The sequence below is a fragment of the Pan paniscus genome, chromosome 9 (genome assembly GCF_029289425.2).
Source record: "Pan paniscus chromosome 9, NHGRI_mPanPan1-v2.0_pri, whole genome shotgun sequence".
Classification (NCBI taxonomy): Eukaryota; Metazoa; Chordata; class Mammalia; order Primates; family Hominidae; genus Pan; species Pan paniscus.
In genome coordinates, this window is record NC_073258.2 from 8,814,152 (window position 1) to 8,831,558 (window position 17,407).

The 17,407-nt window shown below is 47.6% G+C and overlaps 1 protein-coding gene and 1 long non-coding RNA gene across 5 annotated transcripts; one reads left to right on the top strand and one right to left on the bottom strand.

Moving 5' to 3' along the window:
* Window positions 1-7,655: 7,655 nt before the first annotated feature.
* LOC129393340 (uncharacterized) lies at window positions 7,656-12,602 on the bottom strand. Its single transcript, XR_008620145.2, has 3 exons — window positions 12,462-12,602; window positions 10,335-10,482; window positions 7,656-7,840 (listed from the first exon to the last, which is right to left on the bottom strand). It is a non-coding gene; the product is annotated as an uncharacterized LOC129393340 (long non-coding RNA).
* Window positions 12,603-12,650: 48 nt separating this feature from the next.
* On the top strand, window positions 12,651-17,333 carry SMPD1 (sphingomyelin phosphodiesterase 1). Of its 4 annotated transcripts, none has more exons than XM_003819073.5 (6): window positions 12,651-13,265; window positions 13,733-14,505; window positions 15,553-15,724; window positions 15,954-16,030; window positions 16,233-16,378; window positions 16,535-17,333. In XM_003819073.5, exons 1-6 carry the CDS (start codon window positions 12,960-12,962, stop codon window positions 16,942-16,944), a joined length of 1,884 nt encoding a protein of 627 aa, XP_003819121.3. In that variant the 5' UTR covers window positions 12,651-12,959; the 3' UTR covers window positions 16,945-17,333. The 4 variants fall into 4 exon arrangements, with proteins under 4 accessions (XP_003819121.3, XP_003819122.3, XP_034787933.3 ...); XM_003819074.5 differs by having other exon boundaries at window positions 12,960-13,265; window positions 16,515-17,333; XM_034932042.3 differs by lacking the exon at window positions 15,553-15,724 and having other exon boundaries at window positions 12,960-13,265; window positions 13,733-14,545.
* The last annotated feature ends 74 nt before the right edge of the window (window positions 17,334-17,407 follow it).

The window sequence follows — 17,407 nt, forward strand, 5'->3', positions numbered from 1 at the left end:
AGATAAGGGAATCACTTGAAACTGGGAACCGGAGGTTGCAGTGAGCCGAGATCATGCCACCACACTCCAGCCTGGGTGAGAAAGTGAGACCCTGTCTCAATTAAAAAAAAAAAAAAAGAAGAAGAAGAAAAAGAAGTAGAAGAAGAAAGCACAGGATTTTTCTCTTGGAGCATAGAAGGTCTTTCTAGGTATGACATAACATATAACCCATAAAAGGAAAGGTCAAGATTTTGACAATATAAAATAAAAATTCCACATTACAAAACCCACCATAAGCAAAATGCAAAAGACAGAAAATCAAACTGGAAAAAAATTAACACTCTCATTAGTGACAAATTTATCTTGTTGAAAGAAAAACTTCAGCCAAATTAAATTTAAAAGAGTTTAATTGAGCAATGAACGATTCATGAATCAGGCAGCCCCTAGAATCACAGCAAATTCAGAGAGACTCCAGCGGTTCCTCATGGTCAGAACAGATTTATAAATAAAAAAAGTAAAGTAATATACAAAAACCAGAAGTCGGCTCACGCAGTGAGCTCACTGCCTGTAATCCCAGCACTTTGGGAGGCCAAGGCGGTCGGATCACAAGGTCAGGAGATCAAGACCATCCTGACTAACACGGTGAAACCCCGTCTCTACTAAAAATACAAAAAATTAGCCAGGCGTGGTGGCGGGCACCTTTAGTCCCAGCTACTCGGGAGGCTGAGGCAGGAGAATGGCGTGAACCTGGGTGGTGGAGTTTGCAGTGAGCCAAGATCGCGCCACTGCACTCCAGCCTGGGGGACAGACTGAGACTCTGTCTCAAAAAAAAAAAAAAAAAAGTGAGGTACAGAAACAGCTGGATGGGTTACAGGTTGGCCTTTGCCTTATTTGAACACAGTTTGAACACTCAGCAGTCTATGAGTGGTTGAAGTATGGCTGCTGGGATTGGCCAAGACACAGCTATCATTACAGGTGTATAGTCTTAAATTAGGTTTTCAATCTTGTCTGCCTATTATGCTATGTTACAATTTGTCTACAAGGACTCAAATACAGAAGTATGGAGTCCTTCTCAGGCCATATTTAGTTTGCTTTAACAATCTAAAAGCTAAGACTGAGGTGTCAGAGAAGCCAAGAGAAGAAAGTGTCAAAGATGATGAGAACAATCAAATGCATCCCATTCTGCTGACAGGTCGAGAAGACAGAGACTGAAAAGGGCCCCTTAGATATGTTTATGTGGAGGTCACGAGGTGCCTTAGCCATTTTAATAGATTCGTGGTGGTCAAAATGCAAGGAAATGGGAATAGCATGTGCAGGACGTTCTTTTGAGATATTTTCTGTTAAACAGAGCAGAGAAACACCGATAGTGAAGGACACTGGGTTAGGTCTAGAAAGAAGCTTGCATTTGTTTTGTGTTGATTTACCTCGTTTTGACGTTTAAAGATAGAATCTTGATTGGATTTTCAAATTGAGCAGGAGAGGTTGAAAATGTCAGAAAGAAAGAGTGTGGCTAAGACTGTCTTTGTCCTCCAATAGCATTCTCCCATCTTCTATGGTAGTACAGTCTGTGAATTTCAGCAGAGTAAATGACCTCCTGGAACAAAAATGACATTTCTTCACCTCCCTTGCAGTAGAATAATGTGTTCAAGTTCTAGCCATGGAAATAAGGGTAAAAATGTCTTGTGCAACTTCTAGGAAGTGTCCTTAAAGGGAAGGGCTCTGTTCTTTTTCCTGCTGGCAAGAGTGTAGAGATGATGGCTGGAGCATGAGCCACAAGGTGAAAGCCACATTTTGGGGATGGTGAGCAAGATCAAAGCAGCCTGGTTTCCTGCTCATCATATCGTTGTCATGCAAGTCCTGGATGGGCTATGTCTATGTGAGGGAGGAATAAATGCCGACCTCCTTTAAAGCTGCTGTTATTTTCAGTTTTTTGTCACTGATGACATAACTTATATTAACTAGGAGAGGGCCAGGTGAGGTGGCTCACGCCTGTAATCTCAGCACTTTGGGAGGCCGAGGCAGGTGGATCACCTGAGGTCAGGAGTTTGAGACCAGTCTGGCCAACATGGTGAAACCCCGTCTCTACTAAAAATACAAAAATCAGCCAGGCGTAGCGGTGCGTGCCTGTAGTCCCAGCTACTCAGAAGGCTGAGGCAGGAGAATCGCTTGAGCCTGGGTGGCAGAGGTTGCAGTGAGCCGAGATTATGGCACTGTACTCCAGCCTGGGTGACAGAGCGTAACTCCATCTCAAAAAAAAAAAAAAAAAATTAACTAAGAGAAGGGGAATAGCTAATATAATCAGATCCCTGAGAGATAGAACAATATAAAAGTATCAGCCCTTTGTAAGAGGGATGCTTCATCTGCTGGGAACTGGGCTCAACTACTTGCTAGCTGTGTGATCTTAGGCAAGCTATGTAACTTCTCTGCACCTGTATTTCATCATCTGTAAAATATTAGGATATAACAGAGGGGGAAAGGGAGAGGATGGGTACAGATGCAAGCAGGGTTTTAATTTGTTGTAACAAAGACAAGGGAATGTCTCTCTGGATGGCTTCTAAATTATCTGTAAAATAGAAGGCAAAATCAATAAGAGTGGGTGGTGTGAGGACAGAGGATGCAGAGATATGAAAAGATCTACAAAGTAATGAAAAAGTTAGAAAAAGTAGAAAAAGAGCAAGCTCACTAGAGAAACACGGAAAAATTGCCAGGCAGCACTGAGGGACCATGTGAGTCTGGGGATCATGAATTTATCATTATATCACTTTTTCTTTTTTCTTTTTTTTTTTTTTTTTTTGAGACGGAGTCGCGCTCTGTCGCCCAGGCTGGAATACAGTGGCTCGATCTCGGCTCACTGCAAGCTCCGCCTCCTGAGTTCACGCCATTCTCCTGCCTCAGCCTCCTGAGTAGCTGGGACCACAGGCGCCCACCACCACGCCTGGCTAATATTTTGTATTTTTAGTAGAGATGGGGTTTCACCGTGTTAGCCAGGATGGTCTCGATCCCCTGACATTGTAGCGCTGGGATTACAGGCATGAGCCACCGCGCCCGGCCTTATATCACTTTTTCTAGCTATAGAGTTTGCTGTAACAATTTCAGCTACTCTGGTTCAGAAGAAGAAAATGAAAGTAATTGGGATCATTTGAGACTGGAGTTCAGCCAGATGAAAATGACAGAGGAGAGGGGAACACAGGAGCTGAGCATATCTGCAAAGGAATTACTATAATGTTAGATTATAAAGTATTATTTTAAACAGACAGGAAGCCAGGAGCAGGTGGGTAAACAGAGAGAAAAGGAAGATAGACTGGATGCATTGATGAAGTCAGAGAGCTATTGCATTGGGGGTGGTGCCCATCCACCACACCACCCATGCACTCATGTGCACACAAATGTGCATGCACAACCATATATATTGGTTTCCTAGTTCAATTTCTGTTTGGAAGCTGAAAAATATCCTCCCAAGGATTAGCTTCTTCAGAGAATAGAGATGGTAAAGAAAAAAAAATGTAAAACTGTCTAGGTTTCAGGACTAGATTTCACCCTTGTTCAGCCTACCCAAGTACAGGGCTAAGACACTTCCTTCCACATTACACTCCCCTTCCTGTGTGTCAAAGATCTGACTGCTTCAGTGGAGCTTACAAGTATCCTGAGTCGTTTTAAGTGAATGTCCACATGAGACAGTGTGGTTGGAGTGTGGCAATATCTCAGGACACAGAGAGGTGACCTCCATCCTATATAAGATGTAGGTAGCTGCGGATGGAAAGCCTTCTCCCAGGAACGACTGGAAGATCATCTGTCAACACTGGTGACATTGGGTGCTCACGTGACTGTTGACAGGAGGTCTGCAGGGGACAGCTTCTATGTTGCTTCCTCATGCTGGCTGATGGGGTGAGGCAAGTATGTTATTCTTGCCCCTATCCTCTCCTGAGCTGGAGTCTTCTGTAGGGCAGGGCTTTTCCTACTAACAGGTATATCCCCAGCTTCTTGGTCTGGGCCTGACACAGAACAGTGTGTGTGTTGGCGGCAATGGGTGGGAATAAATGGATGATTTCCTGACAATAGATGGAGCTAAGTTATTGTCATTAAGTAAATACTCCCTACGTCTTCCACAGGGCGGGGTGGCGAAGGGCAGTTTTTAACATTTAACTTTTCCTTCAGCCTCCACCTCACTGTAACCATAGATTTCCTCTCTCCTGTCAATGGACAGTGTGGATAAGGCATGGAAAACTGGGGAGAGTTATCAGCTAGACCTCATTAAATCAATGATAGTCAATACAGATACAGCATCTACTATGTATAAGGTGGTAGATACTGTATAGTTGGTAATGAAATATAAGATGCAACTTTAAAAGTTTGCATCAGATACTAAAAGTCTTCCTCTGTCACATCTATTGATCTAAGTACTATCTCATTGTAACTTCACAACCTTATATTATCTATTATCTTCATGTCACACAGAAAGAAATTGAAGCTCAAAAAGTGATGTGCTTTGTCCAGGTCACACAACTAATAAGTGGTAGAACAAGGATTCTAATCCAGATGGCTTGAATTTAAATTGCAGCCCCTACTATTGGGGGTTCTACATACACTGCGTTGGAATTGCCTGTCAAGAAAAATTTCTTCTGGATTTGAGCTCTTAAATGTATAGATTACTAGCTTTCCAGTAATCCCTAAAATTTCCACAAGAGGGAGACCTTTCCCCATCAGTGCTGGGCTGCTGTCTGGAATTTCGAATTCAATTTGCAGTTTCACAGACAGCTCAAGAATTGGCTGGCCACTTGTACAGAATTTGTATACGTTTCCTTTTTTTTTTTTTTTTAATTTTTTTTTTTGAGACGGAGTTTCGCTCTTGTTGCCCAGGCTGGAGTGCAATGGTCTGATCTCAGCTTACTGCAACCTCCGCCTCCCAAGTTCAAGCAATTCTCCTGCCTCAGCCTCTGGAGTAGCTGGGATTACAGGCATGCACCACCATGCCCGGCTAATTTTGTATTTTTAGTAGAGACGGGGTTTCTCCATATTGAGGCTGGTCTCGAACTCCTGATCTCAGGTGATCCGCCCGCCTAGGCCTCCCAAAGTGCTGGGATTACAGGCGTGAGCCACCACGCCCTGCCGACATTCCTTTCTATTGATTCCAGCTCTTTAGATAATAACTCTTTTCAACCAATTGCCAATCAGAAAATCTCTGAATCTATGACCTGGAGGCTCCTCTCCCCGACCCCCGACCCCAGCCTCCACTGCTTCCAGTTGTCTTGCCTTGCTGGACCAAACCAATGTACATTTTACATGTATTGATTGGCCTCTTATGTCTCCCTAAAAGATGTAAAACCAAGCTGTAACCTGACCACCTTGGGCACATGCTCTGCGTGTGCTCTCAGGGTCTCCTGGGGCTGTATCACAGGCCATCGGTTGCTCCTTTTGGGCTCAGAATAAATCTCTTCAAATATTTTACAAAGTTTGACTCTTTTCATCAATACCTAGCTGCGAAACCGCCTTTTCAAAAATTATAACAGGAAATTATGACAGCAAAAGAGATCTGACCTAACTGACTCCACCTTACTTCTAACCTCCAAGCTGTCTGTGTTCATTCCTGGGCGTAAACCGAACTAACCTTGGGAAGGAATTTAGTTTATAGCTTAATTTTTTTTTTTTTTTAAACAGAGTTTTGCCCAGGCTGGAGTGCAATGGCATGATCTTGGCTCACTGCAACCTCCGCCTCCTGGGTTCAAGTGATTCTCCTGCCTCAGCCTCCCGAGTAGCTGGGATTACAGGCACCTGCCACCACGCCCAGCTAATTTTTGTATTTTTAGTAGAGACGGGGTTTCACCATGTTGGCCAGGCTAGTCTCGAACTCCTGACTTCAGGTGATCCAACCGCCTCCGCCTCCCCTATAGTGCTGGGATTATAGGCATGAGCCACCGCACGAGGCTTTATAGCTTAACTTTTAAACAAAGATGATAATAGCCCTTTCCTGAAATAAGGCCCCTTCTTGCCTGAACCAAACTGCCTTTGTAGAACTAACAAATTAGCTACAAGATTAGAAATTACAGTTTAGGAGCCATGCAGCATTCAGCTGCAAGAGTCTGACCCTCCCCACCTTGCTCCTAGAAATAATATCACTGTTGTAAAACCTAAGATTAGTGCTTGAGATATTTTCCAGATCCTGCATTCTGATGCACCAGCTGATACCACCCAGGCCAGTAACCTGGCTCAACCAATTCTGCAATCCCAACTAGGAACAGAAGACAGCAAGAAAAACTCACTTTGACACCCTATGATTTCATCTCCAACCTGACCAATCAGCACTTCCCACTTCATGAGCCCCTACCCACCAAATTATCCTAAAAAACTCCAATCCCCGAGTTTTTGGGGAGACTGATTTGAGTAACAATAAAACTCCAGTTCCCGGTACAGCCGGCTCTGCGTGAATTACTCTCTCTATTGCACTTCTTATCTTGATAGGTTGGCTGTCTTGGCAGCAAGCAAGGAGAACCTGTTGGACAATTATAGCTGCTCAGAATGGTCTCAACAGAAAGTCCTCAGCCCCCTACAGGGATTTTCCTAAATGAAACAAGCTCTCTCATCCCATTTCAGGACAACTCTGAAGGGTCATCCCAGCTTCAGTGCTCCTATGGGGTCCAACGAGACCTCTGACGGCATCACAGATCAACTTGCTCATTTACCCAAGTCTGCTTTCTTCCCTTTCCTTTCACAGGTGTTCATTTCAAGAGCACTTTCTAATACATTTCTCTCTCATTAGTCTCTGTCTTAGAACCTGATTCCTATAGAACAGTGTCATTAATTTTGAGGGAAGAGGGGCTTTTGATCACCTATCCAGAAGGATAAGGGTGTGTGATATGGCAGCAAGTGATGGTTCTATCAAAAACAACATGTATGAAAACACTGCATAAAAGAGGACTCAGCGGGCCGGGCACGGTGGCTCATGCCTGTAATCCCAGCACTTTGGGAGGCCGAGGTGGGCAGATCACGAGGTCAGGAGATCAAGACCATCCTGGCTAACATGGTGAAACCCCACCTCTACTAAAAATACAAAAAATTAGCTGGACGTGGTGGCGGGCGCCTGTAGTCCCAGCTACTCGGGAGGCTGAGGCAGGAGAATGGCGTGAACCCAGGAGATGGAGGTTGCAGTGAGCCGAGATCGTGCCACTGCACTCCAGCCTGGGCGACACAGCGAGACTCCATCTCAAAAAAAAAAAAAAAAAAAAAAAGAGGACTCAGCAAATGAGAAAGAGGATGTGATCAGGAAAGATGTTGTTATTGGGTATGTGCTAAGGCTTGAAGATCAATAAATTTGGACCCTGGGGTCATCAGTGTCCTCCATAAGGAAGGACAGAGTGAATCTCTGTCCTGAATCTACTGTCCTGAATGGACAGTAACAATTACGGAGAAATGAGGCAACTTGAAATCCCTGACAGGGAAATGGGAGATGACGTTTCATAGCAAATTTACCAGGCTCTTTCATGCCTTGTACTTTGTTCATGACATCCCTCCTCCCTCCTTTTCCTACTGCCAAAATTTGAATCCTTGAAGATTATAGATCCAAGCCTACAGTTACGAAAAAGAAGTAGCTATAAGGAAGGAAAAGCCTTTTCCTCTATCCTCTTAAGTTCAGTGCCTGAGGCCTGTAAATTAAACTGGCAAAAGACAGATTAACAGGAGAAAAGGGTTTATTCATATGCACAGGGAACCACAAAAGAAGTAGCTGGCTCATCAAATGGTTGAAATTAGCCAGGCGTAGTGGCTCACGCCTGTAATCCCAGCTACTCGGAAGGCTGAGGCAGGAGAATCGCTTCAACCCAGGAGGCAGAGGTTGCGGTGAGCTGAGATCACGCCATTGCACTCCAACCTGAACAAGAGTGAAACTCTGTCTCAAAAAAAAGGAAGGAAGGAAGGAAGGAAGGAAAAGGCTTACACATCTAACTTAGTAGGAGAAAGGGAAAGGGGAGAAAAGTTCCAGGGGAGAAAGAGGTTTCTTAAGGAAAGACAAAAGGGTTTTCAAAAGAACAAACGTGAGGCCAGAAAGTGTGTGATGCTGTGGTCTATGCCAGCATGTGTGGTCTTTCTGTCTTCTTCAGAGCCATTAAACTTCCCTGAAAAGGGTATTTATGTTGAGTTTACTCTTGGTCTCCCTCCTCAGAGTGGAAGCCTTGCTGAAGAGGGTATGTATGGCAGTCTTCATTTCTGATAAAAGAAAAATAGCTCAGAGCACTCTGAACTATGTGAGGTACGCAAAATGTATCAGGTCCAGAGAGACATGAGTATGGGACTTCAGTCATACACTCCACCCCTCACCCCCACCCTTGCTCCCACAAAACCAAGAAGTGGGGTGCAATTGTTTGTTCCTAGTCAGACATGCCTCACCCTTTATCTTCACATTCCTGGGATTTATGATACAAAGAACAAGGCATAGCCAATCAATAGCTTATGTTATTTTTATGTAAATTCTTGGTGAGCAACTTAGTGTCTATGAAAAGAGTGAAACTCTGTAAAATATTTGAAGAGATTTATTTTGAGCCAAATGAGTGACCATGGCCCGTGACACAGCCCTCAGGAGGTCCTGAGAACATGTACCCAAGGTGGTCAGGGTGCAGCTTGGTTTTATACATTTTAGGGATGTATGAGACATCAATCAAATAAATTTGAGAAATACATTGGTTTGGTCAAGAAAGGTGGGACAATCTGAAGCTGGGGGATGGGGAGCTTCCAGGCTATAGGGAAATTTAAACATTTTCTGGTTGACAATTGGTTGAGTTTGTCTAAAGACCTGGGATCAATAGAAAGGAAATGTTCAGGTTAAGATAAAAGATTTGTGGAGGCCGGGCACAGTGGCTCACACCTGTAATCCCAGCACTTTGGGAGGCTAAGGCAGGCGGATCACAAGGTCAAGAGATGGAGACCATCCTGGCCAACATCGTGAAGCCCCGTCTCTATTAAAAATATCAAAATTAGCTGGGTGTGGTGGCAGACGCCTGTAGTCCCAGCTGTTCGGGAGGCTGGGGTAGGAGAATTGCTTGAACCCGGGAGGCGGAGGTTGCAGTGAGCCGAGATTACGCTATTGCACTCCAGCCTGGGCGACAGAGTAAGACGCCGTCTTAAAAAAAAAAAAAAAAAGGATTGTGGAGACCAAGGTTCTTTGAAGTCTCTTAGTGGCTGCCCTTAGAGACAACAGTTGACAAATGTTTCCTATTCAGACCTTTAAAAGGTGCTAGACTCTCAGTTAATCTCTTCAGGATTGGAGGGCCCAGAAGAAAAAGATCTATCTGTGTTATTAGAGATTCTTTACAGATGTAAATTTTCCCCCATAAGGTACGACTTTGCAGGGCCATTTCAAAATATGGCAAAGTGGCCGGGTGCGGTGGCTTACTCCTGTAATCCCAGCACTTTGGGAGGGCAAGGCAGGAGGATCACCTGAGGTAAGAAGTTCGAGACCAGCCTGGCCAGCATGGCAAAACCCCATCTTTATTAACAATACAAAAATTAGCTGGGCATGGTGGTGGTGGGTGCCTGTAATCCCAGCTACTCGGGAGGCTGAGGCAGGAGAATCCCTTGAATCTGGGTGCGGTTGCAGTAAGCCAAGATCACCCCATTGCACTCCAGCCCGGGCAATAAGAGTGAAACTCTGTCCCGCTCCCCACCCCCGACCAAAAAACATATATATATATATATGGCAAAGAAACATGTTTTGGGGTAAAATATTTTGACTTTCTTCTTTGTCACGTAATTTTATGCCAGAGTATGACTGAAAAGTCAGTCACAATATATAGTGTTAAATAAAACCCAACTGATAAGAATTTCTGGTTTGTAGGGCATGACTCCCCAGACCCTTTCGATAGGAATTTGGGCAAGATAAGAAAAAATCAGAGCTTAGTCCTCATTAGGAACTGCCTCTTCTTCTCCTTTAAAAACCCACTTGTGACTTCTGCTAATTGGGAGCATATACTCAGGGCAACTTCAATCTTCGCTTCACAGTCTTCAAACTTGGCCCAAATAAACTCTCTACTTATATCAAGTTTGCCTTAGATTTTTCCCTTTAGGGTGACATTTCCCAGAAGTTTTAATCAGATGAAGAAAGCTCCCAGAAGGTTTATTTCTGCATCTATTGAATCTGAAATGTCTTCGGCTTAAAATAATTGTTATACCAACTCTGGTGTTCTGAATGGGTCCCCACACAGCAAAGAATAGAGCCAGAATGTTGCATTTGTGAAAGGAAAATAAAAACTCAGGACTCCAGTTGACTATGCCAAAAGGAAAAAAAATAAACTGAAAACTGAGTCATGCAAGAAGCTGCCTTTCCTTTTGTTCCTAAGCAGATAGCTACAGACAAAAGGTTAAATATTTACAAAATTAGCCGGGTGTGGTGGCACATGCCTGTAATCCCAGCTACTCCGTAGGCTGAGGTAGGAGAATCACTTGAACCCGGGAGGCAGAGGTTGTGGTGAGCCGAGATTGCACCATTGCACTCCAGCCTGGTCAACAACAGCGAAAACTCTGTCTCGAAAAAAAAACACAAAAGGTTAAATATCTCCACAGGCATATTTACTTTATCTTATGTAAAGTGCCAGATGAACACATAATTGAGTATCTCCCTACCTGCTCCTTTTCTCTTGCGACATGTGGATTGCCATACCCTTCTTCTTTCCCTCCAGCTCACTTTTCCCCTTTAAATATTGAAGCCCTCAAAATGATCTTTGGAGAAAGCCACAGACCACAGACTGTTTCTGCGATTCCGTGTTTATTTCTTCCAGCCATGTCCTTAACCTTGGCAAAATAAACCTCTAAATCGATTGAGACCTGTCTCAGACATGTTTTGCTTGACACATCCAAATTCCAGTTCCAGCACTTACTAGCTAGCTGTGGGATCTTGAGCCACTTACTTAATCCTACTTTCCTTCTCCGTAAAATGGGGATAATTATAATACCGACTTCCAAATTTGTTGTGAGGATTAACTTAAGGCAGAGTCCTCAGAAAAGTACCTACAGAGGGTTATTCGGGCCAACGGCCAAGGTTGAGGACTGCGACCCAGGACACACTTGCAAGTTGTCTTGGGGGAGCACTCTGGACAACAAAAGAGAGGCTCATATTTTCAAAGAAAGAAAGATGAATTAGGAGAGGAAGTGAATACAAAAGTTGTTCATCAGGAATTCTCATTGTTTACAGAAATAACACTGGTTATACATTGTTTAGCACTTGGCTATACATTGTTGAACTATAAGGTGTATGGCATTTAATGGCTACTTGGCATAGCAAGTGGTTTCAAGAGATAATTACTTAGCTCAAAGAAGAGTGAGAGTGACTGTTGCTACATTTTAAATGCCTGTCTGGGCCTGATAATTTAAAGGGGCTCATCTTCCTTAGATAAAAAGGTTTTGTTTTGTTTTGTTTTTCATAGTACATAATCTTTAAAATGCATGCTAATTATTACTGTGAGTACTCTATCTGAGATGATGTCCCCAGAACTGGGGGAAAAAAACACTTGTAAAAAATTATCAAAGGAAAGAACTGACAGGACTTGATAGCTCTGAGGATCCCTCAGAAGCACTCGTCAAACAGCTTAGGGTTTAATTGCTATTCTGCCACTTAACTTCTTTGTGCCTCATCCTATCTGTAAAGGGGGGTAATAATAGTATTTGTAGGGACCAAGGGAAACTTTCCCTTCGCCCTCTGAAATTCTGCTGAAAAATCAACCCACAAAAAACAGATTAATTGAAGAAAAGGCATAGAAATTTTATTAATGTGTCCACGGGGAACCACAGAGTGACTACCCACTTCCCAAACGAGTTCAGAAGCTTATGTGTCATTCTGGCAAAGCGGGTTATGGGAGTGAGGGGAAGAGGAATTCTGCTGAGGGAGAAGGAATGGATCAGGGAACAGATTAACTAGTACATTATCATGTGAAAGGGTCTGTTCAAGTGTGATTATATTCTTGGTTTTATAGGGAGGGGAAGAAAAAAACAGTTGTTCCTTCTGATGGGTCTGGACGCTAGGTAACGGCTTTGGGAGAAAGGGGGCGGGAGTAGGAAGGTCAGACAGACCTTAAGGCTTAACTTAGTAAGTCAAACCACCATATTTTGGGTATGGATTTCTGAGCCCCAATATAATAGGTACTTCTTAGGGTTGTTGTGAGAATTGAAGATTATTAATTATAAAGTGCCTGGGTTGGTGCTTGGCACATCGTAAACAACTCCATAAATGCTCGCTTTTACTGTCGTGGATACACGGAGGTGGGAGACCCAATTGGGTTCCAGCCCATGTTATTGGCCCCCATGGCTATATGGTCTTTACGGCTTCCTAGTCTCTTCACCATCTCTAAGGTTTGTTTCCTCATCTGAATCACAGGTGAGTGATTCTCAGGGTGACTCAAGAGGGCTGGTGCCAGTGGCAGAGCAAGGGAAATCGAGGGAAGGCGCCTTCGTGTCAGAGGCAACACACCCAGTGGGAGGATCCTGCCGGCCCTGCTCTCTCCTACCTTCCCTTCCCGGGCTCAACGCTGGGGTCGGTCTGGCAGCTATTCCGGGAATCTGAGCGCAGATTCTGACAAAGGAGACGTCTTCCACCGACCACACCACGTGGAGCTCCAAAGCACGAGCACGGCCTCCCGCGGCTGTGACCTCAAGGCGGAGCCCCTGGTGACCTCAGGGAGAGTCCCCACCCCCGCAGCCCGTGCGCCCGGGGCAGGGCGGGGGCAGGGAGAGGGGGCGGAATCGGGGCGGTCCCGGGAGCGCCCCGCCCGCTCCGCCTCCGCAGCGTTGACAGCTGCCCGCCACCGAGAGATCAGCTGTTAGAGATCAGAGGAAGAGGAAGAGGAAGGGGCGGAGCTGCTTTGCGGCCGGCGGCGGAGCAGTCAGCCGACTACAGAGAAGGGTAATCGGGTGTCCCCAGCGCCTCCCGGGGCCCTGAGGGCTGGCTAGGGTCCAGGCCGGTGGGGACGGGACAGACGAACCAGCCCCGTGTAGGAAGCCCGACAATGCCCCGCTACGGAGCGTCACTCCGCCAGAGCTGCCCCAGGTCCGGCCGGGAACAGGGACAAGACGGGACCGCCGGAGCCCCCGGACTCCTTTGGATGGGCCTGGTACTGGCGCTGGCGCTGGCGCTGGCTCTGTCTGACTCTCGGGTTCTCTGGGCTCCGGCAGAGGCTCACCCTCTTTCTCCCCAAGGCCATCCTGCCAGGTTACATCGCATAGTGCCCCGGCTCCGAGATGTCTTTGGGTGGGGGAACCTCACCTGCCCAGTCTGCAAAGGTCTATTCACCGCCATCAACCTCGGGCTGAAGGTGAGCACTGAAGGGGCTGCAGTGGAGGAGGCCGAAAGGAGTGCTGGGGCTGGGGGCTGGGTCTGATGCTGGTGCGCTGGGCTCAGAACGCATCCCTGATGGAGAGGGTGGCATCTACAATCCATCACTGAGTTTGCTCCCCTTTGGGGACACCAATGGCTACATGCCACCATCACCCCATTGTGACCTTTGTGAAGTAAGAAAATAATGCAGACAGTGCCTGAGGAAGTCAGCTTGCCAAGCAAAGGCCTCATGCCACAGGCCGGTGAGCTAAAGAAGAAGCGATGGCCTGGCGCTGCCTGAGTTACAGGGCAATATCTGGAAGGCAAAGGTGTGCACTGAGCTTGGTGCACTGAGTCCTGCCCAGCCCCAGTTTGGAAATGGAGGCCCAAGGGGTGGTGGCCAGGGGTTGGCCTGGTTCCTCTGCTCTGCCTCTGATTTCTCACCATGCGCTCCTCCCACTGCAGAAGGAACCCAATGTGGCTCGCGTGGGCTCCGTGGCCATCAAGCTGTGCAATCTGCTGAAGATAGCACCACCTGCCGTGTGCCAATCCATTGTCCACCTCTTTGAGGATGACATGGTGGAGGTGTGGAGACGCTCAGTGCTGAGCCCATCTGAGGCCTGTGGCCTGCTCCTGGGCTCCACCTGTGGGCACTGGGACATTTTCTCACCTTGGAACATCTCTTTGCCTACTGTGCCGAAGCCGCCCCCCAAACCTCCTAGCCCCCCAGCCCCAGGCGCCCCTGTCAGCCGCATCCTCTTCCTCACTGACCTGCACTGGGATCATGACTACCTGGAGGGCATGGACCCTGACTGTGCAGACCCACTGTGTTGCCGCCGGGGTTCTGGCCTGCCGCCCGCGTCCCGGCCAGGTGCCGGATACTGGGGCGAATACAGCAAGTGTGACCTGCCCCTGAGGACCCTGGAGAGCCTGTTGAGTGGGCTGGGCCCAGCCGGCCCTTTTGATATGGTGTACTGGACAGGAGACATCCCCGCACATGATGTCTGGCACCAGACTCGTCAGGACCAACTGCGGGCCCTGACCACTGTCACAGCACTTGTGAGGAAGTTCCTGGGGCCAGTGCCAGTGTACCCTGCTGTGGGTAACCATGAAAGCACACCTGTCAATAGCTTCCCTCCCCCCTTCATTGAGGGCAACCACTCCTCCCGCTGGCTCTATGAAGCGATGGCCAAGGCTTGGGAGCCCTGGCTGCCTGCTGAGGCCCTGCGCACCCTCAGGTACTTATCGTCCATGGAAACCCAGGAAGGGAAAAGAAAGGTGAATGAAAGTGAAGGGAGAAGGGAACCTGGGGCATTGTCTCTGATTGCTCTAGCATGAGTCCTTAGTGCTCTTCATTTGGCTCCCCTAATCTGACTCCTCCTTCCCTTTCTACTCTTTTGCCACACCAGGCTATTTTTTTTTTTTTAATTTTAGTTTAGTTTTTGTAGAGAGAAGATCTTGCTATGTTGCCCAGGCTGGTCTCAAACACCTAACCTCAAGCAATCCTCCCGCCTCGGCCTCCCAAAATGCTGGGACCACAGGCATCAGCTACTGCTCCTGGCCCTCTTTTTTTTTTTTTTTTTTTTGAGATGGAATCTTGCTCTGTTGCCCAGGCTGGAGTGCAGTGGCACCATCTCAGCTCACTACAGCTTCCACCTCCTGGGTTCAAGCAATTCTGCCTCAGCCTCCCAAGTACCTGGGACTACAGGTGCACGCCACCACACCCAGCTAATTTTTGTATTTTTAGTAGAGATGGGGTTTCACCATGTTGGCCAAGATGGTCTTGATCTCCTGACCTCATGATCTGCCCACCTCGGCCTCCCAAAGTGCTGGGATCACAGGCATGAGCCACTGCACCCGGCTTTCCAGCCCTCCCTTTCTACTCTTATCTTCACCACCCTACTTCAAAGGTCTGGCAGCATAACCTCTCTATGCCCCAGCTGTGTCTTTGCTCATGTTGGCCCTCTGGAAATGATTTCCCCCTTTTTTTTAAGTGCTCCAGTTTTTCCCACCTTATCCATCCCATGTCATCTTCCCTCTGTGTGGTCCTTGCTTCCCATTCTAGCTAACTCTTATCCCTCCCCCATACTCCTGGAGCCCTCTGCCCTCGGAGTCTTTTGTGTCACACAGACCCAATAATTAGAACTGTTTGGTCTCTGGCTAGACTGTGAGCTCCTTGCAGGTGGGGAAGATGTCATGTATGCTTTTACCCTCCACCCAAATGCCCAGCACAGGAGGACCAGGATTGGAACAAGTGTTGACCTCTCATGTTTACTTTGTTTCAGAATTGGGGGGTTCTATGCTCTCTCCCCATACCCCGGTCTCCGCCTCATCTCTCTCAATATGAATTTTTGTTCCCGTGAGAACTTCTGGCTCTTGATCAACTCCACGGATCCCGCAGGACAGCTCCAGTGGCTGGTGGGGGAGCTTCAGGCTGCTGAGGATCGAGGAGACAAAGTGAGGGCCAGTAGTGGGAACACGGTGGTGCTGGGGGACAAGCAGGCTTCTGTTGAGCTGGAGCACCTCTGGGCACAGAAGTTTGATTTTCCTGGCATTCCCAACAAGTGTTCCCTGGGGATTCAGCTCATGGTCACTGTTGAAAGCCTTCATTCAGTCCCCCTTTCTCTAGCCAGGGCTGCCTGGACCCCTGGATGCCCTGATTACCATCCTTAATTCTCCTTACTAGGTGCATATAATTGGCCACATTCCCCCAGGGCACTGTCTGAAGAGCTGGAGCTGGAATTATTACCGAATTGTAGCCAGGTAGGACGGAGATGAGGGTGGGAATAGGGACAGGGTGAGTGTCTGAAGGCTGAAAATTGCCTTGAGCATCTCACCATCCCTGTTGTCCCATGGAGTGGGGAGGCTCCTCACTAGAACAGGTTGGAGGAAGAGGGCATCCTATCTCCCCAGATGTCTTCCTACCCCTCCCTAGAATCTTCTGAATGTAGTACCTTCTGGCCAGGTATGAGAACACCCTGGCTGCTCAGTTCTTTGGCCACACTCATGTGGATGAATTTGAGGTCTTCTATGATGAAGAGACTCTGAGCCGGCCGCTGGCTGTAGCCTTCCTGGCACCCAGTGCAACTACCTACATCGGCCTTAATCCTGGTGAGTGAGGCAGAAGGGAGCCTCCCTTATCCTGGAGTTGGTGGGATAGAGGAAGGAGGTTGGAGCCAGAGCCTGCAAAGCATGGGCAGGATGTGTGGCCCCTCCCTGGAGTTACCCTTGCTCCTTTCCCCTCCAGTCAGCCCCACTTCCTTGCAGGCTACCGTGTGTACCACATAGACGGAAACTACTCTGGGAGCTCTCACGTGGTCCTGGACCATGAGACCTACATCCTGAATCTGACCCAGGCAAACACACCGGGAGCCATACCGCACTGGCAGCTTCTCTACAGGGCTCGAGAAACCTATGGGCTGCCCAACACACTGCCTACCGCCTGGCACAACCTGGTATATCGCATGCGGGGCGACATGCAACTTTTCCAGACCTTCTGGTTTCTCTACCATAAGGGCCACCCACCCTCGGAGCCCTGTGGCACGCCCTGCCGTCTGGCTACTCTTTGTGCCCAGCTCTCTGCCCGTGCTGACAGCCCTGCTCTGTGCCGCCACCTGATGCCAGATGGGAGCCTCCCAGAGGCCCAGAGCCTGTGGCCAAGGCCACTGTTTTGCTAGGGCCCCAGGGCCCACATTTGGGAAAGTTCTTGATGTAGGAAAGGATGAAAAAGCCCAAATGCTGCTGTGGTTCAACCAGGCAAGATCATCCGGTGAAAGAACCAGTCCCTGGGCCCCAAGGATGCCAGGGAAACAGGACCTTCTCCTTTCCTGGAGCTGGTTTAGCTGGATATGGGAGGGGGTTTGGCTGCCTATGCCCAGGAGCTAGACTGCCTTGAGGCTGCTGTCCTTTCACAGCCATGGAGTAGAGGCCTAAGTTGACACTGCCCTGGGCAGACAAGACAGGAGCTGTCGCCCCAGGCCTGTGCTGCCCAGCCAGGAACCCTGTACTGCTGCTGCGACCTGATGCCGCCAGTCTGTTAAAATAAAGATAAGAGACTTGGACTCCAGACCCCTGTGTGACTGTCCCAATTTCTTCTTTCCAAGCAAGCAGGGCAAGGAGATCTTTGGAGCAAGATCATAA

Bases quoted from the DNA above. Each gene is read 5' to 3' on its own strand.
- SMPD1 (XM_003819073.5), top strand. From the start codon at position 12,960: ATGCCCCGCTACGGAGCGTCACTCCGCCAGAGCTGCCCCAGGTCCGGC. The intron at 16,031-16,232 runs GTAGGACGGAGA...CCTTCTGGCCAG, and splicing joins TATTACCGAATTGTAGCCAG to GTATGAGAACACCCTGGCTG. The intron at 16,379-16,534 runs GTGAGTGAGGCA...ACTTCCTTGCAG, and splicing joins CTACATCGGCCTTAATCCTG to GCTACCGTGTGTACCACATA.